The sequence below is a fragment of the Podarcis raffonei genome, chromosome 1 (assembly GCF_027172205.1).
Source record: "Podarcis raffonei isolate rPodRaf1 chromosome 1, rPodRaf1.pri, whole genome shotgun sequence".
Lineage (NCBI taxonomy): Eukaryota > Metazoa > Chordata > Lepidosauria > Squamata > Lacertidae > Podarcis > Podarcis raffonei.
Genome location: NC_070602.1, coordinates 41,923,860 through 41,949,443, shown reverse-complemented (window position 1 = coordinate 41,949,443; position 25,584 = coordinate 41,923,860). Strand labels below are relative to the sequence as shown.

The 25,584-nt window shown below is 44.3% G+C and overlaps 1 protein-coding gene and 1 long non-coding RNA gene across 7 annotated transcripts in view; one reads left to right on the top strand and one right to left on the bottom strand.

Moving 5' to 3' along the window:
• Nucleotides 1–24,324, top strand: part of BMF (Bcl2 modifying factor) — a 75,732-nt gene extending 51,408 nt beyond the window's left edge. For 3 of the 6 annotated variants that reach the window (XM_053382226.1, XM_053382200.1, XM_053382236.1), the window contains one exon: nt 563–1,939. In XM_053382226.1, the coding sequence (XP_053238201.1) occupies nt 563–748 (186 nt within the window). In that variant the 3' untranslated portion in view covers nt 749–1,939. Of the gene's footprint in view, nt 1–562; nt 1,940–3,556; nt 3,850–24,127 lie in introns of those variants that run through there. The other 3 variants (XM_053382208.1, XM_053382243.1, XM_053382217.1) reach the window with 3 other exon arrangements.
• LOC128410693 (uncharacterized) lies at nt 542–25,584 on the bottom strand. The gene is made up of 2 exons (XR_008329581.1): nt 25,241–25,584; nt 542–647 (listed from the first exon to the last, which is right to left on the bottom strand). It is a non-coding gene; the product is annotated as an uncharacterized LOC128410693 (long non-coding RNA).

Genomic DNA, 25,584 nt, shown 5'->3' with positions numbered 1-25,584 from the left:
GGCCTTGCGGCCCTCTGCATGTCGACAGCTTATCCACCAGATACTTATGATCAAATGGCTAGTGAAATCAGAATTATATTTTCTTGTGGAAAATAACTTTATTCCTTATACTATGAAAAAATAATATGAGCCCACCCACCTAAAAAGTGCATTTCAGTTTGGAAAAATTAATAGTGGAGAAGCTTTCCTTGACTCAGAAGTTTACATTATTTCAGCACAGGGTATATATAATCCTGAATATGCATTTGGAGTGAGAACAAGAAAAAGAATGTTGCAGCTACAATAGAAGAAGGTTTTGGTACAACCACAGCCCAATGGTACCACAATAAATGTGAATATTCGTCAGGCATGGAGACCTTTGTGCTTATAGCCCCTTTATTTCTGCTGGAGTCTTCTTGCCTAGTGTACAAGCCGATGCCCTTACACCTCACTTATCGGTTCATCAGGGTATGTATTTCACAGTTGTAAAGGATCAGCTTTTGGCACCAGTTCACATATAAACTTTGAGATGTACAGCCATAATTATTCCAGATCATATATGTTTATTTTGGATGCGTTTCAGATTTGCATGAAGGATCTGCATTTTCCACTGCTGTCTGTGAAGATTAAGGTCCGTTTTCCTCCCCATATCCTCAGCACTTGTTCAGCTGTTGGTAAGAAAAAAAGGGATGGTGAGGTTTGGAAGAGCTCTGGGTCCTCAGAGAGAAGGTACATACACTCAGGTAAGGGTGGGATGCAACTTTATTAGAGGAAAAAATGATTCACGAATCAGAAGCCCATATGTTTAATAGGGAACTGACAGGAAGTGTGTTTAGGCTTGCAGCCTTACATCACCCAATATTGCCAAGCAGGCATGGAATGGTGGCGAGTAACATGCTGAAATTGTGGGCCCATAACAGGAAGAAGCAAACATTGCAAAATTTATTACTATTGCTTTATTTTAATGTACTCACTGCACCGCAATCCATTTTCCTATGTTCTGCTTTCGCTGAACCTTCCGTGTGTTTTCCATTCCCTGAAAATCTGCCAAGACTCTGTCCGGAGAGTATGAGGAAACCTTACTGAGGCCAAGCTCCCATGAACTGCATAAGAAGCCTCTTCTTCTCCCCCTCAAAAACCTTGAGCCTCATGGAAACTGTCTATCTCTATTAAGAGCGAGGAGATTAAGAGGGCTCCTCTTCAGCGTTGTTACCAAGAAGCCTTTCACTCCTGTCAACAGCCTGTGAAGACTCCCCTTCTCAATGGACTCTCATAGGTTCTCTTGGGATCAGCTTTTTCAAGTGCACTATGAAGCTGGGATAGAACTGCATGTGGGAGGAAAAGAACATCAACTCTCTATTCAGGATGATTTGGGAGTGGGGTTTGATTCTTTTTCAGAATGAGCACAATACAGCCAAATACTGCATGCATCTGTTCTGCTTGCTAGACTTGAGGTCCTGCAGAATCTTGAATCTGATAGCAAGAATTAGGGCAATGGCAATAATGGAAGGGGAGTTTGAGGCTTCAGAGAGTTGAGGGAAACAATACCAGCAAGACAGTAGACACTGGTGGTCCAGCAAAGGGACTGGCAGGAATCTTTATGAAGATTTTTAACCAGTCTCTGGCCCAAGCCACCGTTCCACCCTAACTGAAATCTGCTACCATTATACCCCTGCCAAAAAAATCAAAGATAGACAGTCTGAATGATTTTCACCCTGTGGCGTTGACACCCATTATAATGAAATGTTTCGAAAAACTGGTGAGGAACCATATCATATCTTGTCTGCCAGTGGGACCTGACCCTTACCAATTTGCGTACAAGGCAAAGAGATCCACAGAGGATGCTGTGGCAATGGCTTTACATGCTGTCCTGCCTCATTTGGAGAAGCAAGGGAACTATGCGAGACTATTATTTGTAGACTTTAGTTCTGCATTTAATACTATTCTTCCGCATAGATTGGTGCCCAAACTATTAGACCTGGGACTTCCACCGTGTTTGTGCAGGATATTAGATTTTCTGTCAAACCGTTCTCAATGGGTCAGGATGGGTTCCCACGTCTCTGCGGATCTCATCATGAATACGGGGACGCCGCAGGGGTTCGTGTTGAGCCTGCTCTCTATATATATGCTCTATACAGCTGACTGTGCCCCCAAATACCCCAGTAATAAGATCATTAAGTTTGCAGGTGATACAACCGTGGTTGGTTTAATCACGGCTGGAGAGGGGGAGGAGGCCTATAGGAAGGAACTTGAGCAGTTGGGGGAGTGGTGCAGGAAAAACAACTTACTACTTAACTTAAAGAAAACAAATGAGATTATCGTGGACTTTAGGAAATGTAAATTGAATATTCAGCCACTTATTATTGAGGGGAAGTGCGTGGAACAGGTCTCAGTGTTTCGTTTTCTGGGAATGGAGTTGAGAGACGACCTAACCTGGAGAGAAAACAGCAAAGACCTGATGAAGAGAGCACAGCAGATGTCATATTTTCTGAGGATCCTCCAGAAAAACAATCTCTCAAAGGACCTGTTGATGGCATTTTACCAGTGTACTGTGGAGAGTGTATTAACTTATAGTCTGTGTGTGTGGTTTGGGAGCTGCACGGTCAGGGAAAAAACAATGCTGTCCAGGGTTGTAAAGACTGTGGAGAGAATAATTGGGTGCACTCTTCCCACCTTGGATCAAATCTATGCTTCCAGGTGCCATAAGAAAGCTGCAGAGATAGCGCAAGATAGTGCACACCCCAGAAATGATCTCTTTCAGCTTCTGCCTTCTGGAAGAAGGTACATGGTTATACAGACTAGGACTAGCTGCCTGAGAAACAGTTTCTACCCAAATGCGATTTTGGTTTTAAACACGGTGTAAGGAGTCTCTATGGGAGTATATTGTATTTAAAAATGGGGAACCATTTGCCCCGCAGAGGACCTTAAGGTCCATGAATAATCATAGCTTAGAGGTCCTGGCCCCTAAGGAAGTTAGATTATCCTCCACCAGGGCCAGGGTCTTCTCAGTGATGGCTCCGACCTGGTGGAATGATCTGTCCCATGAGACCAGGGCCCTGCAGGATTTAACTTCCTTCCGCAGGGCCTGTAAGACAGAACTATTCCGCCTGGCTTTCAATTTGAACCTGGTCTGCTCTTTTGTTCCCCTTCCTTCCCTCCCCCTCCCCTTTTTGTGAAGATTACCCGCTCTGGGATCCCACAGATAATTCTCCCCTGGTCTCCTCGCTGGCCCAGGTGGGACTAATTTAGCCAGCTAGCCCTGGTGATCATCTAATGTTTATTGGATGGATTTCCCCCCCTAAATTGATTTTTGATTTTATTGTTATTTTTGCTTTATACCGTATTTTATGCTGTTTTTTTGTAGTATCAATTAAGTGTTTTAAATTTGTTGTTAGCCGCCCTGAGCCCGGTTTCCTGAACTGGGAAGGGCGGGGTATAAATAAAAAATTATTATTAGAACTAGTGTTTGTTGTAACTGCTACTCAATTGGACACATTTCTCAGGAAGTTGATTTCGCTGATGTCTATGGGAACTAAGTGCAACTAACAGTCTGGATTCATCCCATTCTTGACAACAGGCAAACCCCACTAAGGGAAGTGAAGGAACTCTGTGGAGAAAGAGAATGTTGCAAACAACAGATGGAGGAGTTTCGGAGCAGGAGGTGCACCCTAGGAAGCCCACAGAACACGTAATACCAAAATAAACAGCAAAAACCAACAAAGAGAAATGTAAGCCTCTGCACAGCGAGGGAAATTTTCAGAAGACGAGACCAATACGGATCAGGCTTTGAAGTGAATTGACATTTTCAAGCCCAAGCAGGTACATGTGCAGCTCGCAGAAACATGAGAATAAAACAATATTAAAAATGAAGATTACAGAGTGGAAATTTCAATCTGGAAATCTTCTCCCTCCCTCCCCCTCCGCCGGTTAGTGTAACTATAAGCAAGAAGCAAGTGCCCAGAGGAAATGAGAATTTAAGAAAACTTAGACAATCTGGCAGGGTCCTGAAATGCCGTGCTTTAAATTTGGGAACCACTGCTTGAATGAAAGGAAAAAGAGAAAGTAGGACCAGATATTAGCTGGAGAAAAAAACAAGAGCATAAGACCTTCTTTCTGGTGAAATTTTAAGATATACCATATTGTGTTAAAAATCAAACAATATGCTGCATTAATATGGAAATGCTTGTCATATGGATATATATTTTTAAAAATCAATTTTCTAATGGGCAATATTATCTAACTTTCTGTAGAATTTTTTTTACCTGCAGGTCAGGCTTTTCCTTCATTAAAATTGGAATTGTGTTGATGGATACACACTTGCTATTCTCTCTAGCAGTGCGTTCTTGGCGCTAACAGGTTGAGTTGGATGGGAGAAGACTAGATAGAATGCTTAAGCCATTTAGGCAACATTTGCTTTCTAAAAAAATATACAAGCAGAGCATAAATCACATGCTTTCCTGCATGCTGTGCAGGAACTGTACCCCTTCATCCACCTGCTCTCCCTCTCTTTCTGCTTCTTGCAAACTGCACTACACACAAACACACACAAACACAATACCTTACCTCAAGCTCTGATGGGTTTCTCATTCATATGCAGAAAGTTTCACAAGTAGCCATTAGTTCCCATCAACCAGTCATTCTGGGTTCTTAAGAATAACCTGCCTAACAAAAGGAATGAGCATCCTTCTTGATCAGATGAATGTATGACCCAGAGGAATGGCTGGACAATATCTCCTCCTGCCATTGTAGCCCCCTTTCCCCAGTCAGCTGCAGCTCAAGAACAGGACTGCCTTTGGAGCAAGGTGGTTAGGCTTCTTGGATTCACCTGCACTTGTTAGCAGTGGTAGCTCAGGCTGTTTCAGGGAATTCTGGTACAGCCCAATTTCCTTCTTTAGGATAACATCTTTGTCAATATCCTAACAGACTGCCTGCTCAGAGACCACAGCAGAAAAGGGCAACCTGAATGGTCACGGAGCTAGCTGGGACAATTCCAGTGCCCCTGAGCATGTCCATCACCACATTCCTTGGTCTGAGCTTCAGGTGTTGAGCACAAAAGGCACACGAAACATCTGGGTTATTGGGGAGCATATTCTATCAGCCTGCCCCCCCACCCCGATCAAGCTGAGGGATCTACTCACACACAAGCAAAGAGGAGAAAAAGCCCTTAGCAGACCTTCCGCCCTCAGCACTGGAAGGTCATGGGCTGACCAGGAGGAGGCAATGCACACGGTGGAGGCAGGGCTTGTGTGCATCCTCCTGCCCCTATTTTTAAACGCTGTGTGCTCAAGCAAATGCCTGACCAATTATTTACACTGTTTAAAAGGGGGCTTGCATTAATGGGGGATAAGGCTGTCAGTGACTATGGCTCATGATGGCTATATACCAGAGCCATAGCTACGGCGGGGTGGGAGGTGGGGCTAACCAGGTTTTTTACTGACTCCAGAGGGGTGCCAGTGAGGCTCCTGGACTCTGTGTGTGTGTGTGTGTGTGTCTACAAATGCACATGGGGAGGAGTGCCAAACTGGGTCTTTGACCCGAGTGAAATAAAGTCTAGTTTTGCCCCTTCCCTATACTGCCCTATACTGCCCCCAGCATCTGAAACACAAATGCCAGTCACTGGGAGGAAATAGGGGGAGAGGGCTGTTGTGCTCATGTCCCGCAGGTGGGCTTCCTATCAAGGCATGGAGATAGCCACTGGGTGGGTTAAGGATGCTGCACTAGATTTTGTCTGGCCAAACAGGCTTTTAAAAATATATATAGTCTGGAAACAGACATCAAAATATTCCAGTGGAGGGAAACAAGTCCTGTATGGACCTAGCTACATGTTAATGATGTGATTAGTAATAACATCATGGGTTGAAAAAAATTAAATATGAGGCATGGGCAATAGCAGTTGTCCTCCTCATCCATATTATTGATAAGAGTCACTCCCCTGTGTTGTAATTAACACCAGAGAAAGAAGTTATTTTTACCAATAATAGGGACGTAGGGCAAGCCCTACCAATACTGCTGAATGTTGTGCCTGAAAACAACTCCCAAAACACACCCTCTCTCTCTCTCCCTCTCTCTCTCTCTCTCTCACACACACACTGCATTAATTTTTAAAAGTCCCAAACATGATTCATATATTGTGTCATTAGGTTGTATTTCTTCCAGTTTCTTTGGTAAGTCTACAGCTGCTGACTATTTTTCATTTCTGAAGGTTTGATCTGTCAGCCACAGGAAGACAGAAGAGCTTCTCTGAAATCAACCCCAGATATAATATTTTATTCTGTCCGAGCCAGCATTTACCTATGTTAAATAGCAAGAGAGTATGTGCCAGTTTAAAAGATCGAGGAGGGAATCCTGCTACAATTCCCAGTCACATCAGTGAAGTTTGCAATCCTTCAAGGACTAGAAAGTTGGATTTGGAGAATGGAAAGATTGTTATTGAATCTTTCCATTCTCCCAATCCAACATTCTAGTTCTCCATTACGAAAGGCAGTGAAGATAAGAGGCACTCCAAAATGTTAAGTATGAGCAAAATAGCCACCATTATTATGACTGGCATTTGAGCGGAAAGAAGGCTTGTGCCATGCAAAGGGATTCCTGTCAGTGTGGGCACAGTCACCCACTGTCAGGGTGGGTGACTACCTTCCTTGCAGCAGTATTTCCAAAAAGATCTCTATCTTTACTTTTCTCCACAGGCCTGAATAACAACCATACTCTCAGAGACACTACTTCATGCAGTGCCTAGTTGAATTATGGCCCTTGTTCCCACAGGAGGCAGTGATCACCACCAACTTGGATGTCTTTAAAAGAGGATCATATAAATTCATGGAGGATAAGGCTCCTAGTGATGATGGATATGTTCTGCCTCCAGTGAGAGGCAGTAATGGTTCTGAATCCCAGTTGCTGGAAATCACAGAAGAGGAGAGTGCTCTTGTGCTTGGGTCCTGCTTAAGGCACCTGGGTGGCCACTGTGAGAACAGGATAGATCACTGGTCTGATCCAGAAGGTTCTTGTGTTCTGATGTCCCTAGGTTCTAACTATGGGTGAAGACTAAGCCTCTCCCTACTCTTGTTCTTTCCAACCACTGAGAATCCAGTGTGGTGTAGTGGTTAAGAGCAGTGGACTCGTAATCTGGTGAACCGGGTTCGATTCCCCGCTCCTCCACATGCAGCTGCTGGGTGACCTTGGGCTAGTTACACTTCTCTGAAATCTCTCAGTCTCACTCACCTCACAGAGTGTTTGTTGTGGGGGAGGAAGGGAAAGGAGACTGTTAGCCGCTTTGAGACTCCTTAGGGTAGTGATAAAGCGGGATATCAAATCCAAACTCTTCCTCTTCTTCTTCTTCATCTGTCTACATCCTGGTTACTGTTTTTGGTGCTGCTAAAATGGGACAGAATACCCTCCCTCCCCCTAAAAAAAGAAGACTTTTTGCAATAAGGAAAGTGATGACAAAATGTACTGGAAAATGTGAGATAACATTTCCTCAATGCAATGCCATCTAACTTCCCTGCTAGCAAATCAGGATTAATGTTAGATAAATAGCTGGTGTTGTCTAATCTCCCTGCAAACAGGATGAATGCTCAATAAACAGGTCATCTGGAAGTGATCAACATCTCTGAGCATGTCAACAGGGGGTTGCGACTGTCCATATCCCCCTTTCAGAATGGAATCTTTATCCTCAGAGCACCATCTTTTATACCACATAGCCATATGACTCTAAGATACGTACTTCAATTCTTTTTGCACTGAAAGGGCAAGGCATGTTTCCAATCTTTGCACCGGAAGGACACCAACAAAATCCAGGTTTCACTTCCAGTAACTACTGGCTTCTGCACACCAAACAAGAAAGCAGAAGACGTTTCATACCTCTTCTGGTCGTTTAAAGGAACCCAGTGAGATGCTTGGCCTGCGCTTAGTCTAAGACGTCCCATATCAACTGTTCATTCCACCACCTGTTATTCAGCCTTCTCTGATGCACTCAGTTCTTTCACTGCATTTGGTCAGAATGTTTGCAATGCCCCATAATCTTTATAGGAAGGAACATGCACTTTTTGTTTTGACATAGTTTGTCAAAGGCTCTGAAAAGGGCGTGAGCAGAGAAATGTCAAAAAGTGCTGGTGAAACGAAATGCTAAGACACCAAATAAAAGTTCCAGAACAATACGGTATCTCTGGGAAAGTAGAAAGTGGCAGGTGACATTAAATATCCATATTTCAGAAAGATTTTTTTCCGGTCAGCAATCACACTAATGGCACAATTCTGTACATGTCTAATTAAAAGAAAGTCCCAGTGAGTTCAGTGGGGTTCACTCATTTTCTGGACTGGATAGATCTTTGGTCTGTTCCAGCAGAACTCTTCTTATGTTCTTAAGACAGGATCCTTTTCAATGTCATAGAAGATGCAACTGGACTTTGACCGGACAACCCTACAAATAGAGGACTGTCCTCTGTAAAGTAGGAGACACAGCCACCCTATCTACTGGTGAGCTCCCCACCCGCTTGCCATGTCCCCACTGAATAGTGTGTATTCCCAACTCCTGTTCAGTTAGTTTAACTTCAGTTATGCTTTATAGAAGAGCCTCCTGCATTTACACTGGAGTTGCGTGTGCTCCAGTTTCTGCAATTTCATTTTTCCCAGTCTATCTGCTGCCGCATGCAGTCTGGTGGCACCCTTAATACCCATACGCCTAGCCATGCTCTCAGGAAGGGACAAAGATAAGGAAAGATACTCTGAGCAACCTGGACCTTCTGCTGCCATCACAACCCACTTCCTGCTCCTTATTGTGCAAGGTGCATATCCTGCGGCTCTTCCTCGCAGTCTCTTTGTGAGCAGGAAGAGCCTAGTGATAAGAGCTATTTTTAAATCCTCGTAGCTTCGAGCCACAGAAAGCTCATTTCCAAACAAAAAACAAAAAACAAAAAACCAACCAGCTCACACGCAATACTAGAAGTCTGTGTCTGGAATTACGAACACAGGAAATTAAACACAAAACTAGGTTACAATAGCAAGAAAAGAATCAGACTCAAACTGACCCAAACAATGGCAAACACAGGTTCTGCAAACCGCATCCCACCCCCCCACCCCATGACAATTTGTTTACATGAATAATGTAAGTCAATTAAGGGTGAATTTATTTATTATTATTATTTTAAAAGTCTGCTTAAATTACCAGAACACTTGAATGCACTCTGTTGAACAGGTGTGGCATTTGAAGTTGTTACAGTAAGTGCCACACTTTTCACATTGGGTTGGGGGGAGTGTCAGTACTGGACTGTGTACCCTTGGGTACCCCCAGAAAAAAGCATTGAGTACAGTGTGGAGCTACAGTTTTCAGAGTGCTTTAACAATTAATCCCTCTTCATAGGCAACACTGGAAATTGTAGCTTTAAGAAAGGAATAGGGGTCTCTTAACAATTCCCAGAACCCTTAATAAACTACAGGTCCCAGAATTCTTTGGGGAAAGCCATGCCTGTTTAAAGTGGTATCATGGCACTTGATGTTAATGTGACCTGATATTTCTGGAGCCAGTTAAAGATTTCCCAAACAACCCTGTCTTCAGCTTTTCCTTCTTTTATTCTAACAGACACTGTAGCATCTCTGCTTTCTACTGATGCTGATCATTATTATTTATTTGAGTGTGTGTGTGTGTGTGTGTGTGTGTGTGTTGCTCTTGAAAGAAAACAAAGGCACTTTGGGATGAGGATATGATGGAAGATTATTACTCTTTCCCCCTATGGTTCACTAAAAACAGGCTCTTGCAAAGCGGACCTCTTTTCTGAATGTTTTCTATAGCTCTGCAGAAGGTCCCACGTCTCTTCCAGAAAAAGGGTCCACCGTCTTCAACACAGTGTCCCCTCGCTTGCTGTTTCTGCATAAATGCGGCCCATATTGGAGTAAATAAACAGCCAGGCAGTGTCCCAGACAATGGGCCTTGGCGGTGAATTAATAAACTCTGCCTCTTGCATTAGCAGAGTGTGACTGGAACTGGCAGGAGTCCCTGGCCGGACTCCAGAAACTATTATTACTAGACAGAGCCAAAGGAGACTTGGCACGAAACAGGGCCCACAGCTGGAGATTAGGTAACAGAGTCGGAGCGCTCAGTGAGCTGCCAGGGTGTTGGCCATTGTGCCTGAAGAGAGGGTCAAAATTCTGTTTCTGAAGCTCACAGCCGCACGCACACATTACCTTCGTAACGTGCAACAGTACAGCCTGTAACAAGCAGTGATTTTCTTTTTTCAAAAGGAAAGGGATCTGTTCTTCCAAACACCACAGGGTGCTTACACCAGCAATTTATCTCTGGTTTACTAAGTAACCTTGGAAAGGCTTGCCAAGGTACGCTTTGCAGTTCTCAGGTGATGCAGTTTGGTTTCAAGTGCAGGTATGTTAACTCTGGCACTCCCGAGTTTCCCAGGGAGAATCGATATTAAACGAACAATGTGGACATTACCTTTATTTATTTTTTTAAGTGTAATTTTCAGTGTACCCTCCAGGGCTGGCCAAGGACAAGACAGCATTCCCGATTTCATGTAGACGCTGGCTGGGAAGGCGGTTGAAACTCACTTCAGCGCTGACAATCTTTCCATGCACCTGAGGACAGTGGGCTAGTTTAGGTAGGGTTGCCATACATCCAGATTTTCCCATTTGTTTTCCCCAAAATAAGCTCAACAACTTTCCCCAAAAAGCTAAACAACCCTAGCTGAGGGGGTGCATGGCACACACACACACACACAGGGTGTGGAATTTAGTGTAGCACTAAGTGGGGTGTGCAGGAAGGAAACAAGGTCCACTTGTGCAACAGACTTTGCCTTCCCCACTGCTCCCACAAACTTGTTCTGGGTTCCCCTGCAAAAAAACACACACCAAAAACACCCTCTCTGGCAGAGGGCAGGGGAGTCTTGTTGCACAAGCAACACTTTAGCTGAATCTTGCCCACATTGGGAAAGGGTTAAGCATACAACTTGCCATTTCTCCATGGCAAAAAGCCTTCTTTCAAGGGTGATTTGCAGCAGACAAGCAGCCCTCGGGACATGCAACTGCCTTTGTGAGGGAGTTTGAGCAGCAGCTTTCCAAACCTACACAGTCACCTGTGTTTTTAAACCACACTGAAGATTGTGGTTTAACCAATGGCCCATCAATTCCACCTCCACAGTGTCTAACCAGATGCCTGTGTTATATTCAATACAGAACAGTCTCCCTGTAATGAGTGTCACCTGGGAATGGTTACTTATGCTTCAGGTTTCAGGCAACTGGTAGCAGTGGATACATATCCTCATGACCACTGCTCCTTGTGCACTTTTCGAATCTATGGGGTATGTACCTTTGTCCTTCTTATTGTAGTTGTAGTATATGAGTTGTAATGTGTGAAGTTTATATAGCTTCCATGTACACAGGTCATTCTTTCATATTTGAATTCTTTTGTAGTTGTGCTGAAGAAGATTCCAGCGAAACAGTCAGATTATCCGGGATCACTGTCCTACGTTGTTATCCACTTACTACTTCGGCACCATGAACGCCTAAAAAGTTTTACCGCTTAGCCCACAGGATAGCATCTATTACTTTGTTTCAACCATAGACTTATTATACTTCTACGGACTTTCAAAGATTGACAGAGGTGTGTTCATTTGTTTTCAAATATATTAGAGAATTTACAAGGGTACACATTTTGTTTTGTTGTACTAGATCACGTTTATTATGCAATGATCATTACAGTGCTATCTAGTATACTGGTCTTCGTGCTGCTTGTGTTGTTTGTTATGTTATATTCAACGGCAGGACCAGAGCGCAACAGCACTCTCCTCTCTTGTGTGCTTCCCAGCGACTGGCGTTTAGAAGCACGCTGCTTGTCTGACCCTGGACATAGTCCTTCTTCCTTATGGTGGGAATGAGAATCTTGCATGAGAAAGTTTAAACTACTTACACCAAGATAAGGCACAATAATAACAAAGCAGTTAATAAAACAGATCTTGAAGGAATTCAAGCAAAATAGAGCAGGCCAGCCGTCAGAACCCTGGCCTCCTTTGTCTCTTGCCATGCTAAGCCCCATGCTTCTTTAAACTCTGGAGGGAGCAGCATGCAAAGAAGGAATTTGGGGACATTGCTGGAGAAGCTTTCCACTTGGAGAAAGGGAAATCAGGTGTGCAGGGCCCTCTGGGCTGCAAGAGTGCAACACATCTTTTGCCAACCTGACCAAATTTGTAGTTCGAAACATCTGCAGGACACCAGGTGGAGAGGCAATGGAAATGAACAGATCCACTGCATTTAGAGGAGGAAGCAGTGGCAGAACACCATGGAGAAACTCATCCATTCTGTTACCTTTGCTACAATACATGCCAACTCATCAAAAGTATATAAAAGCAGGGGCTTATGTTTCTTCCATTTCAAAACTTCCAGTGCGCTGCCCTCTGCACTACTGCCCCTAGCATAATGGTTATGGTCCTTAAGAGCTTAATATAAATAGAGCCAGTGTGGTATAATGGTTGGAGTATTGAACTAGGGCCTTTGGTGACCAAGTTTCAAATCCCTATCGAGCCATGAAGCTCACCAGGAGACCACCATCCTTAAGCCTCGTAACCTAACTAGCAGGGTTGTTGTAAGGGGAAAGAGAGCCATGTATGCTGCACTGAACCCCTTGGAGGATAAATAAGTGTAGAAGTAAAAATAAACAGTCCATCCTCCTATTCCCTAACACTGCCCACCATTTTTTCAGTCTCAGCAGCATAGCCACCACATGTAAGGAAAGACTGTGGTATTCTGTACATCTTATTTAGTTTGCACATTCATATTTGCTGTTTCGTGAGCCGATTTTCCTTGAAAAGCGGGATAAAAAATATTAAATAAATGAAAATAAATGTGCTGTTTAAAAACAAGAGCGGTTAGAGAGCTGGAAAGGCCTCCTAGCGAAAAGACAGGTGGTGAGTCTAGAAGATTAAAATACAAAGTGTGAGGATAAAGATATTGTCATAAAAATTGATAGTCTTCTAGCCCAAGTGGGAAAGTTGGCAGGTGTGAGGCCATCATCTGCATCTAATTGAGATCCATGGCAAAAGATCCGTTGGTTTTCATGGCTGTGGATTGTATTCCATGAGCTTGTAAAATATTCTATTTTTATCTGTTGAATATTGGGAGAGAAAGAATCTATAACCCCTCAGCTGTGCTGGAGGAACATTAGATTCTATTTTTTTTGCGGTGAAACAAAAGTGATGAAGTTCCGTATTTATAATGAAAGGTTACATGGGGAACAGCCTTTCCCTCTGTTGGGCCCTGGCTGGGACATGAATTGTTGGAATCTCGGCACCTGGCCTAAACTCTTGGGAAAGGAAAGATACTCTGTTGATTTGCAGTGGTCCACTGACTCCTTAAAAAGGAGCACTTCCTGCCTGCCACCGCTGAAAAATGATCACCAGAAGGCATGGCCCTTTCAAAGAGGAGTCGTAAATATGGAGAAAGTGAGGCTAGATTAGGAGCCGTAACAGAACACATGCATAGCACACAGAGAGAGAGGAGAAAGAAAACTGGCACACGTATTTGAAAATGCAACTGAATTTAGGAACCTGTTTGTGGCCAAATTATTTCCCCAGTATATTCCCCATAAAATGCTGGTATCAGTACAAAATAGAGGCTTGTTTCTAAATAAAACTGCATGAAAAATCAATACCCAAAGAAGTAGAAGTACCTTCTTCTGAGTGAATTCAACATTAAAACATGAGAAGAGCCTTCTGGATCAGACCAATGGCCCATCTAGGCGAGTAATCTGTTCCCACAGTGGCCGATCAGATGCCTGTGGGCAGAGGCATACATAGGGTCCCTTGCTCCTTTGGCAAGGAGTTGTATCTGTGCGCACCCCCCCCCCCGAAGAAACCACCTTGCCGCAATAGCCGCATTAGAAATTATTACATTTTACGTGAGGGAAAGGCGAGGAGGAAGGGCAAAAAGATTCACACACCCTTGTGCCACAGCGCAAGGAGGACAGGAAGCTCCTCCCGTGTTTGATCTTGCTGTGACAGCAGAGGCATGGCACCACACACATAAACACCATACAGTCACACCCTGGGTTGCGAACGCTGCAGGTTGCGCATTTTCGGGTTACGGGCGCGCTGAACCCGGAAGTACCGGAACGGGTTACTTGTGGGTTTTGGTGCTTGCACATGCGCAGAAGCGCTAAATCGCTCTTTGCGCATGCGCAGAAGCGCCGAATCGCATCACACACGTGCGCAGACGCGGCACTGTGGGCTGCGAAAGCTGCGGGTTGCGAACATGCCTCCCGCATGGATCACGTTCACAACCCAAGGTTCCACTGTACGCTCCTGAGTCTGATAGGTGATTTTTGCGCCATCCCTTGGCCTTCACCCCTAGCAGTGGCCGGTTTTGCCAACCTCTAGGTCAGTGGTGGAGAAAGAGGAATGTGGGGGGTGCCATCGAGGCTGCCCCCCAGAACGTGCACCATGCCCCTGTGGGCTGTGCGCCACGCACCTGGGACACGTGCCAGCCCTGCCCTCACCTGCTCTCTGCCCCCCAGTGCTGCAGCATGAAGCTCCGCCACTGCTCTAGGTAGGCCTCTGCCTGTAGAAAGCCTGAAAGCTGAGCATGAGCGTAACAGCACTCTGCCTACCTGCAATTCTCAGAAGCCTCTCTGAACTCTTGTTTTTATTTTTTAAAGTATGCATAGACTCAAATTAGTAGCATGATAAAGAGATAAGCCATACATTACCTGAGCAAGACAGAAACTGTTGCCCTGTGGCTCTTTTCCACGTCCTTCCAGCTGCATCTTTATCATGAAGTCATTTGTATTGCATTTGTCTTTGTTACAGTTGTATCTCCTGGCTTTCCACCAAAAATGTCTAGCACCTAACTAGAGTAAAACCCACAACCAAAGACTACATTACACATTCAGCTACATGACAATGGCTGCTATCCTATACAGTACACACATAACCAATGAATAAGACCTGTTGAACTCAGCGAAGCTTCCTTCTAAGCATAGATGCATAAAGGTAAAGGGACCCCTGACCATTAGGTCCAGTCGTGACCGACCCTGGGGTTGTGGCACTCATCTCGCTTTATTCGCCAAGGGAGCCGACGTGCAGCTTCTGGGTCATGTGGCCAGCATGACTAAGCCGCTTCGGGCGAACCAGAGCAGTGCACGGAAACGCCGTTTACCTTCCCGCCGGAGTGGTACCTATTTATCTACTTGCACTTTGACGTGCTTTCGAACTGCTAGGTTGGCAGGAGCAGGGACCGGGCAACGGGAGCTCACCCTGTTGCAGGGATTCAAACCGCCCACCTTCTGATCAGCAAGCCCTAGGCTCTGTGGTTTAACCCACAGCACCACCCGCATCCCGCATAGATGCATAGGGATGTGCTAATCCTAAACATTTTTTCGTGGTTATGTTTTTGTACCCTTTAATAGCAATATCAATATTATCAGTTCTGGTCAAACAATCAACATAAGGTTTGCATGAAAAGTTCTACTCAGAGCAAAACCACTGAAAGTCATGAATCCCAGTTAGTCATGTTCATTCATTTCAAGGAGCCTACTCTGAGTATGACTATGAACCCTCCAGATGTTGCTGGGCCACAGTTCCCACCATTGCTGACCACTGGCCATGCTGGCTGGAGGAAGTTGTAGTATCATAATATATGGAGGACTGCAGCCCAAGTCTTATATGTTGTCTGTAACACCCAATATATTATTTGTCCAAAGTAGATATTTTAAAAGGAGAAACAGGTTTTTTTCCAGCTTTGGTTCTACTATCAGATCAGTGAAGGGAAATATTATAAACCCCTCTGATTTCATGAGATTTCACCACTTCCAAGATATTCGTGGCATTGAACCAATCCTTAAATGCAGGACATCTGTGAACCCAAACAGCAACCATTTCTGAATCTAGCCATCATTTGCTCAGCTTTTCTCTAATTAAACAATCTACACTCCTCATCGGTTTCCCACTTCCTACCCCCAGACTGTTACTTTTATTTCCCCCCACTTTAACCCTCCTCGTGATTTCCCTTAATCTTCTCTCTTTTCTTCTCCTCCATCAACCTTTCCTGTCATATCTCCTCCATCAACCTTTCCTGAAGATCTCCACAGGGTTCTCTCTCCTGCATAGCGTGTGGTGCAATATGGCCTTGCTACACCAGCAGATAGCTTGATGGCATGAAGGTGCTTACCTGACCTCTCAGCAGGTGAGCCACTCTGCTCATGGGCAGGGGGGATGAGGTGATGAGGAGGGCAATGAAATGCAAGCGTGTCAATGTGGCTTGGCTGGAGCGGTTGCACTGCACTGACCTTGCCCCTTCCAGTAAGCAGCAGAGACACATCTGCTGGGAGGTCAGGTAAACTGCTCTGCCTCACCATGCCAGACACTTCTGCCTAGCTGCCACTGTACCATACACTGCAATGCAATGTGCCTGCCAGCAGATTTACTTCTTCCCTGGAATCTAACCATCTGAAGAAGAATGGGCTGTTTTATGTTACAGGATGCCTACAACATACCCTCTATGCACCCACACTTTTCTTTGATGTTTCAGGATATACTTTCAAGTACAGTGGTACCTCGGGTTACATACGCTTCAGGTTACAGACTCCGCTAACCCAGAAATAGTGCTTCAGGTTAAGAACTTTGCTTCAGGATGAGAACAGAAATCGTGCTCCGGCAGCGCAGCGGCAGCAGGAGGCCCCATTAGCTAAAGTGGTGCTTCAGGTTAAGAACAGTTTCAGGTTAAGTATGGACCTCTGGAACAAATTAAGTACTTAACCTGAGGTACCACTGTATCAACACTTAGGTTTGTAGCATTGAATCCTCCACTCATTTGTGAGCAGGCATACAAATGCTTTTATTATTTTCAACATAGATGCCTTCGGCTTTTTCCCTTATGTCTTCTTTTGATACTCTGCTGGGCTATGCACAGCTCAACACGGCAGAGAAAATCTAAAGTGGGATATATGGAAATGTGCCGGTGCCTGAACCATTTCTGAAGCGTTTGGATCTGGCATTCCAAAACAAACAAAGGGTCAAATGACCTTTCAGCCTGACTTCTCACACTTTCCCCCCTCCCTCCCGAGACATTAAGAAAAACATTTCAGAAAACAATGAATGTAACCTCCCTCATGGCCTAGTTCCTGCCAAGAGCAACATTTCAATGGCTACAAGGTGCGGGTTGTAGAAGAGAAGGAGAAAGACTAAGGGCATTTTCACACGTAAGGCTTCGTGTTAAACTCTTATCACAAACGTGAAACTATACTGCGTTCAGTTACTCTTCTGAATTCTTCTTCCTCTCCCCACATTAACAGTGCATATATATGCTCTCACACGAAAAAGAACCCAAACCCATGTGTTCCAAACACACAATTTAGGGTCACTTGTGAAAATGCCTGAAGCAAATACTGGCTTTCATTCATCATTGGCCACCTTTGGCTGCAACAGGTCAAAGGTCAAGGAGTCAAGAGAACAGATTATTACTAAATGACTTATTCATGTGAGTACCAGAAGGAGCATAATAACTAAAGAAGGGTGATGAAAATGTCCACTGAGGACCATTCAAGCTTGCCAGACAAAAGGATAAGGAGTATTGGGTGTGTGGTCTTAAAGGGGGGAAATGTATTTTCAGACTGCCAGACAGTTTTGCATCACAAATCACACTACATATCTATTGATAAGAACACTGGAAATGCCCATTGATCTGGCACACAAAGTCAGAGCTGTGCATATTCCAAAGACGACTGGCCTTTTAAGGGCACTAAGCCAGGTGGAGGTTCCACAGGCGCAGCTTCTCCCATCACAGTGTGGCAGTGGCAGGAAATCCCCACCTTGGCTGATGTTGCTCTGCTTCAAAGCTCTTAAAGGGACAGGATTTCTTTCCTTTTTGGAACAAAGCCACCTGAATTAAATCTGATTCCAGTGCCAGGTAGCAAATGCTACATGTGATGATATAGCAGAAAATCTATTTATGAAAATGTAACCACATGTTGGAAGGAGCCATGCTTTAGCACGAAGGGCGGGGGGGATGCTTTTTGGACCATTTAGCAGCATCAGTTCCCACAGTGCGGACTGCAGCAGCTCTGGTGTAACATTCCCAGCTGCTAAAGAAATCAAGAGCTTTGAGGCTTGAGTTTGCTCTGGAGTCTGTAACGTTTTCTGGAACAAATCTTTGGACTGTATTTCTGCTGGAAAGGGTGGGAAGCTGCCTCTTATCTGTACCCAAGAGGGTTCCTGGTGGCTTTTGGTGCTTCCAGGCTGGTGGCTGTTAATGCTATCCCATTGCTCTTCCTCTGTAAGCTACACTGAACTGCAACTGAATACCCAAGCAACCCCCATTGTAGGTGTTACCAACATGTGCATAATCGTGCGCACGGCGCCAAACCCGGAAATGACCTGGAAGCATCATAAAAGATGGCACTAAAAGGCGGATTGGGGGTGGAATGGGGTGTTTCAGTTGCACACGATTTCACGCCAGCACACCATGACCCTGATAAAATGATGCCACTGGGAAGCGTAATATAATGAAAATGCACCAAATAAATTGTGTGGGGACTTTTTATGATTGGGAAAGTACTGTGATGGGGACATGCAGTGAAAAGTATGGGTTGAATGAATGATGAATAGGAAGGTGTGCAAAGACCATGCAAGCCAACCAGGGTGAACGGTCATTGTCATATAACCACCCTGTAAACAGATCAGAACAAATACTCAATGAAGACAGGACCTAACTCCAGTGCAAGTTTTGTGCAAGCAAATCAGGATGATGAATTAACAGGTCATCTGGAACAGCCATAAAAAAAGACAGGAGAACCACAGAGGGGGGCGGGAATGATTGAATGTCCCTATCATATAGTTGCCTCATAAAAAGCAAGTGAATAAAAGCACAACCATTCTGGAGTAAATGCTGAGTGCGGAAGTCAATTTTATTTATTCGGCCACTTTGGTATCCTTGAAGGAAAGGTGCAGAATGCAATAGTAACATTGGAAGAGCGGTGGTCTTTTCATGGGAACATAGCAAGTTGCCCTATACCAAGTCAGACTGTTTTAAAAAAAATTAATTAAAGATTTCTTAGTTTACAAAAATACATGCATTGTCTCTTTTTTCAAGTTGTGTTTTCTACAGAGCAGTTGTGAGACATTAGTGTTGCATGCAGTATTAGGTTAGGAAGGAAGGGGGGGAATGGTGAGTGGGGTGGGGTGGGTGGTTATGCTTCTGTTCTTGTGCTTAGTGTATGTGTGGGGTTTTGTGTCAGCGTCACTTGTGTGGGTTCTCTTACTATTCACTTGTGGTATTTCCTTGGTAGTGAGAGTGGTTGGGGTGGCCTAGGGTGTGGTTGGTTGTCTTTGGTTGGCTGTAGTGAGAACCAAGTCGGACTGTTGATCAGTATTGTTGCCCCTGACTGCTCCAGGATTTCAGACAGGAATTGAACTGTGGACCTTTGGGAGACAGAGCATTTCAGGAATGCAATGATATGGTTTCTGTCATCTGTTCTTCAAGACCACTAATACAAATACAAGGAAAGGACTGGCTAAAATGGGCATGTAAAACCAGCAACGCTGGGAATCGGTCCCATAATTGGCAATCGGCATATTAGCAGGCCTTAGGTGCTGGTGCGGGAGTAGAAGGGAAGGTTAGGAAGGTTACATAAACAACTCATCTAGAGTCTTTTGTTAATGTTCATTTTTATGGCTCCTCTGTGGCAAAGAGTTTCTCAGGAGAAACACGATTCTGTGGCTCTTCCTCTAGACTCAGTATAAACGTATTAGGCATTATTTTTATTATCTGAGCCCCAGTGAGTAATGTTCAGTTTATTAAACAGTGACTCAACCCCACGTTCTCCCTCTCCCTCTCTTTCTTCTTAATGGAACACTGTTTTTCCTCAGCGGTGGGATTAAGCTGACCTGTTTCATCAGAATTTACCTAACAGTTGCCCTCATGTTGCAACAACTAGCTTCAATTTCATCCCACAAAACAAAACAAAACAAAAATCTCTCTTCTATCGTATTGTAAATTATTTACAAAAGGGAAAAAAATGATGAATCATGATAACTCTGTGGCTGGAGACGAGGTATTTATAGCTTTAAATTGGTCTTTCCCACATAATAACAAGATCCCCGCCCCATACTACTGACATCTAGATTTGCCAGATTAGAAGTTCACAAAAGGGTCATTTGGGGTATCTGAAATAAGGGACGCCCAGTCTGTTCTATGGCACTGTGGTGCTCATTAAGACTCACAGTACAAGAGGAGCATCTGGCAAATGTAGCCCAAGCTTTGACCCAACAACTTTTGTGTCCAGATACTCACTTTTTGAAATATGGTAACCCTAAATAAGCTGAAGCTGTTAGTTGATGCTGCTGGGAAGCCTTTATAGGCCAAACTGCAGGCTGCAGATACGAGGGGGGGGGGGCGCAAATCCACACCATAGTTTATTTAACACCTATTTAAAGTGCATGGCTTCTCTCAAAGAATCTTGGGAACTGTAGCTTCTGCCTCATACAGCTTCTGCCACTGTAATTATCAGCATTCTTACCAAAATACAGATCCCAGGATTCTTTGGTGGAAGTCATATCCACCAAATAAGCTTTGAATTTACCTACATGGATGTGGGTGGTTGGGAGACACGCACGCCTGTATACATCAGTCACCATGCGTGAAAACCACACAGCTGTTTACTCTGGCACTTTTGTGTGCTGATGCTTCCCAACAAATGACAGTACACAGAATTTTGGGTATAGTTATATAAGGGAAAATGTAACATATTAAGTCATCCTGGAGAGGGGCGGATCTACTATGAAACTAATGAATCTTAAATTTCAGGGCCTCTAATCCCAGAGGGGCTCCAGAAGCAACTTTAGTCCATGTTGCTTAATTTTTTGGGGGGGTCTAGTAGACCCAATTTGAGTTACACAACTCAAATTGATTGCCATTCGATTCAGAAAATATAAAATAATGTTTTTCTTTTCATGCAGCACACAAGTGACTCTTAAATTTGACTCGTGACTTAGCTTTTAAAGAGGGGATTTAACAACTTCAGGGCAAGTGGTTGGGGCAGATACATCTATCAACAGCTATTAGCCATGATTGATTGATTGATTGATTGATTTAAAAGCATTTCTAAGCTGCTTGATATTTTAAAATCTCCATGCAGCATACAAAACACAACATAAAAACAGGAATTGAGTAAGAACAGGGTTTTTGGGGGACCAGGGAAAGCCTGAGCAAAAAGATAATGTCTTTAGTGGACACCTGAAACTGACAGATTTTGCTTCAAGTATGGCAGAAGGTGGGTTTGTTCCTCATACAAGCCATAAAAAAAAACCACGTATTGCAGAGAGAATGGCATTCCATGTGTTGGGGCAATGGCAAAGAACACAGGGTCAGGTGGTCTTTCAGGCTAGATCCTCCAGATGATCTAAGTGATCTTACAGGTCATCCACAGGGTCAGGTGGTCTTTCAGGCTAAGTGAATGCTAAACTGGACCATGCACTATTAGTTACGTACGTCCCTAAACGCCTCTGAATACTGGAGTGGATGGAGATGTGGGGGATTGGGTTGGGAGGGAGGTGATGATTCCTTGCCCTGGTTGTGAACTTCCCAGGAACATCTTTCTGACCACCATTGGAAGTGGGATGGCACTTTGGACCGATCCACTAGGGCTCTTCATCAGTGGTGCTATCAGTCTGGGAGAGGAGTCCTGGGGCCCCCACACCCATCAGAATGAACAGCCTAACTGGGCCACTGCTCTTCATGTATTGTTAAGAATAACTGGCAGTGGCACCCTACAGCAGAGCAGAATTTGGGAGCAAATTCTGTTAAAAATCAAGGGGACAGATTTCTTTGTGAATTCAAAAAGAGCAAGCTGTAGAAACAAAGTCCTTTCTTCTAGCGTAATCTTTAAGAAATAACTACTCTGGGAGTAGGGATTTCTCATATAACTCTCTCTCTCTCTTTCTCTCTCTCTCTCTCTCTCTCTCTCTCACACACACACACACACACACACACAGAGAGAGAGAGAGAGAGAGAGAGGGAGAGAGAGAATAAATACTGTATGAGTGTTTTTCTCTGCCAAGGAAAAACTAGAAATGAAGAGGCAATAGTGAATATGAAACACTAAAACTTATGAAACTAGCAACAAACTTCTTACTGGATTTTTCTTTTCAGGATTGCCACACTTAGAGGCTGTATGGAGAATGTTCTTTTGTTTCAGGAATCCTGTGATCTGATTCATGAAACCAGTTAACATTCTGCTGAGGTCCTCAAGAACATGCTTCCATCACTGCCATCCTCAAAGGAACACTGCTATCATATAGCTGGGCTGCTGTTGCTGTTGATCCCTAATTGGCCGGGAAATTAATATGAATGATAGATGCAACTATAACCATTTCCCCACATTTTTGAAGTAATTAATTCCAAGCTGAGATGAGACCACAGCCACCGCTCATTTCACATACAGATTTATTGATGCAAAGTTTCCATAATGAAATCCTTTTACTTATCCAGCCTACTTTACAACTCATGCCACTGTGTATCTGGCATGCTTCATGCACACAATCAACACACATACTCAAACACACAACATACACCATGTCCCAGGTGTCCCCTGACCATAGACAATTTCATGTACTTCGGCATGTCCAGATATTGGTGGCTATACTGTGAAAACTGTAAACAGCTGTCACAGTGATATTTCATTAGATCAGGGCCAGATTTGCTGCAATCAGACCTGATGATCTATTGAGGAAGGTCTGTTTCCTATTATCAGAACAATCTACTTTTCCTTTTCTGGATTTCTCTCTTATATTTGAACTGTGGCAGGCTGCAAATCTTATATCTATAGCAGCTGCCTTTCTCTATCCAAAACTAAACAATCCTTTTTAAGGCTTGCCTAACACACACACACACACACACACACACACACACACGTCTCATCTATTTTGAACTAAACCTAGCAAGTAGCAACATCTGAAAATCAGGGCAGGGCAAATATGGCAAACAATATTGGGCCGGCCTTGAGAACAACATCTCTATGACAAATTATCAGACTAGCAGCATGGCAGCAACCACAGTATGATCAAAGAATCATCGAATTGTAGAGTTGGAAGGGACCCCAAGGGCGATCTAGTCCAGTTCTCTGCACTGCAGGAATCTCAGCTAAAGCATCCATGACATGATGGGATAGTGTTTTCCTCTAGTCAGAAAGCAATGTGGGCCACCACCTGGGATAGGGCAGCAGAGAGATGTCTTCTCCTACCCTAGCTTGAGGGTGTGTGTGACATTTTAATGCGAAAGCATCATGTGGAGTCTTGCTCTGCCTTAGTTTGTGTGGACTGAAGAAGAACGCCCCAAGTGGTCATAAACACTTAAAAAAAATGTATGCCTGGATAGCTCAGTTGGATCAGAGCGTGGTGCTGATAATACCAAGGTGGCAAGTTCAAGCCCCGTATGGGACAGCTGCATATTCCTGCATTGCAGGGGGTTGGACTAGATGATCCTCAGAGTCCCTTCCAGCTCTACGATTCTATGTGTGATTTCAGTATCTGACAAGCTACAACCTGTAGACAATCTATGATGCAAATGTAGGCTAAAAGTTGGCTCTGATCCAGTGGAAGAGGCATAGCCTCCCCCCGCAACCAATTGACTAGAATAAGCACTTAATGGATGTGTTTGGACATTTATCTAGGAAGCCTTCCAAACAATGTTTTGATTGAACAAAACTACATATGGAAAATGAATACACAATATGGAGGGGCCCCCCTTTCATTGGCACGGGGCTCTGAGAACATTCAACAAGCCCAATTACCCTTCGAAGAGGCCGTGAAAAGCAACTGCACTCATGAATGTGCCAATGGAAACTCAAGGTGTGGGACACTTTATCTGCAAAACCAACATTTTGTACAAAGTAAACTGAGCCAGCAAACGGCATTGCAGCTTGCAAATCTCGGACAAAAGCATTCGGCATAACCTATGGGTGGCCTTCGACCTTCCCACTGCTGCTGCTAAGGCTGAGCCCTTTCCTTTGAGTTAGTTCATGGCCCTGAGCTTTTTAATAAGGGAGTTTCTGTTTTAGTGTATATCTGCTTCATTAAACAACCTATAGTGCACTAGACAAGGCAGAGGGTGGGCAGCTTGTTAAAGGTTTAATGAGTAAACACTCCTTCTCCCTTTCCCCCTTCAGCTTTATCCATGGCCACTCAGCCTGAAACGGGACTCTGCTGGGCAGCCGAAAAGGCTCCTGTGCTTGTCTCCAGCTCAGAGGAGACTGTGGTGCATCTCTGAATGAGAATGTCGCTGCAAGGGGAGCACTTATACATGTGAACATGAGAATATAAGAACAGCCTGCTGGATCAAAAAATCTCCATTAGCTTATAAGATACATAAAATAAGCCTGCTGTATCAGGCCAGTGGCCCATCTAGTCCAGCATCCTGTTCTCATAGTGGCCAACCAGATTCCTGCAAAAAAGCTTGAAGTTGAGTCTGGACAATTTATATTCCAAATGGATTCCGTTTTTATGCATCCAATTGCTTCATGCTGCCCAATAGTCATATCTGCAATAAAGGATACCAGTTAGATCATTACTGCTGCCTCAGCCTATACATTGTGACTGTTTATGTGCCTCAGCCACAGCCATACAACCTGTTGGGAAGGGCCATGGCTCTTCACACATAAGGTTGCAGGTTCAATCCCTGGTGTCTCCAGGTAGGACTGACCCTGGAGAGCCACTGATGGTCAACGGAGACAATATTAAGCTAGATGGACCAATTCCTGCATTGAAGGGAGTTGTACTAGATGAGCTTTGGCGTCCCTTCCAACTCTACAATTCTATGATTCAATGGTCTGACTTGGTATAAAGCAGCTTCCTATGTTTGGTGATGATCAGTTTAACCTGTGAGGAAGCGGGGAAAGGGTTATGTGGATCAAGTGCAGCTGGAGTTCACCCTCCCTCCCCAAACACACGTTACATTTATATGCTGAACATATTTACCCATCAAACAGAAAGTACACAATCAAACGGTGGACAGTTACTCCAGATTTCTGCAGGCCTGCTTGCTGATTCACTGCCATTTTACTGTTTGGTTAGTGAGTGCTAATGCTAATCATTTGCAGAATGAGACCCTGAGGGGCAACATATTGGCTGTGCAAAGGTACAGCAGGTCTCGGAACAAAACCAGAGGAACAAACACTCCGTCTGCCACCGCAGAGAGCTTTTCCATGGTCAAACTGCAGAGATGAAGGTGAGTTTACAGTGCAGCGAGTGCTAAGGCAGTTAATGTTTAACATGATTATTACCTCATCTTCCAGGGGCTGCTTCTAAGCATAACAAACCGATGACAAGCCCCTGATAGTTCAGAGGAGAGCAGGGAAGGCCGAAGGCGATGATGAGCGTAACTTCCCTTCCCCCCTGTTTTGATTTTCTGCTCTGTTACTCCCAAGCTTTGGCTGGGCATGACCCCTGGCTGCTTTTTCCATAATTACCAGCTCCTGCCAGATTTACTGTGGAAGTTAACGTCTGTTCCAGCCAAGTCAGCCCTCACTGACTATTACACTGCATCAAGACAGTAACCCCTTCATTACAAGGCTGGCCAATGCAAAACAAGAAAGGATGGCAGGCAGGGTAAGGGATGATCTGCAGG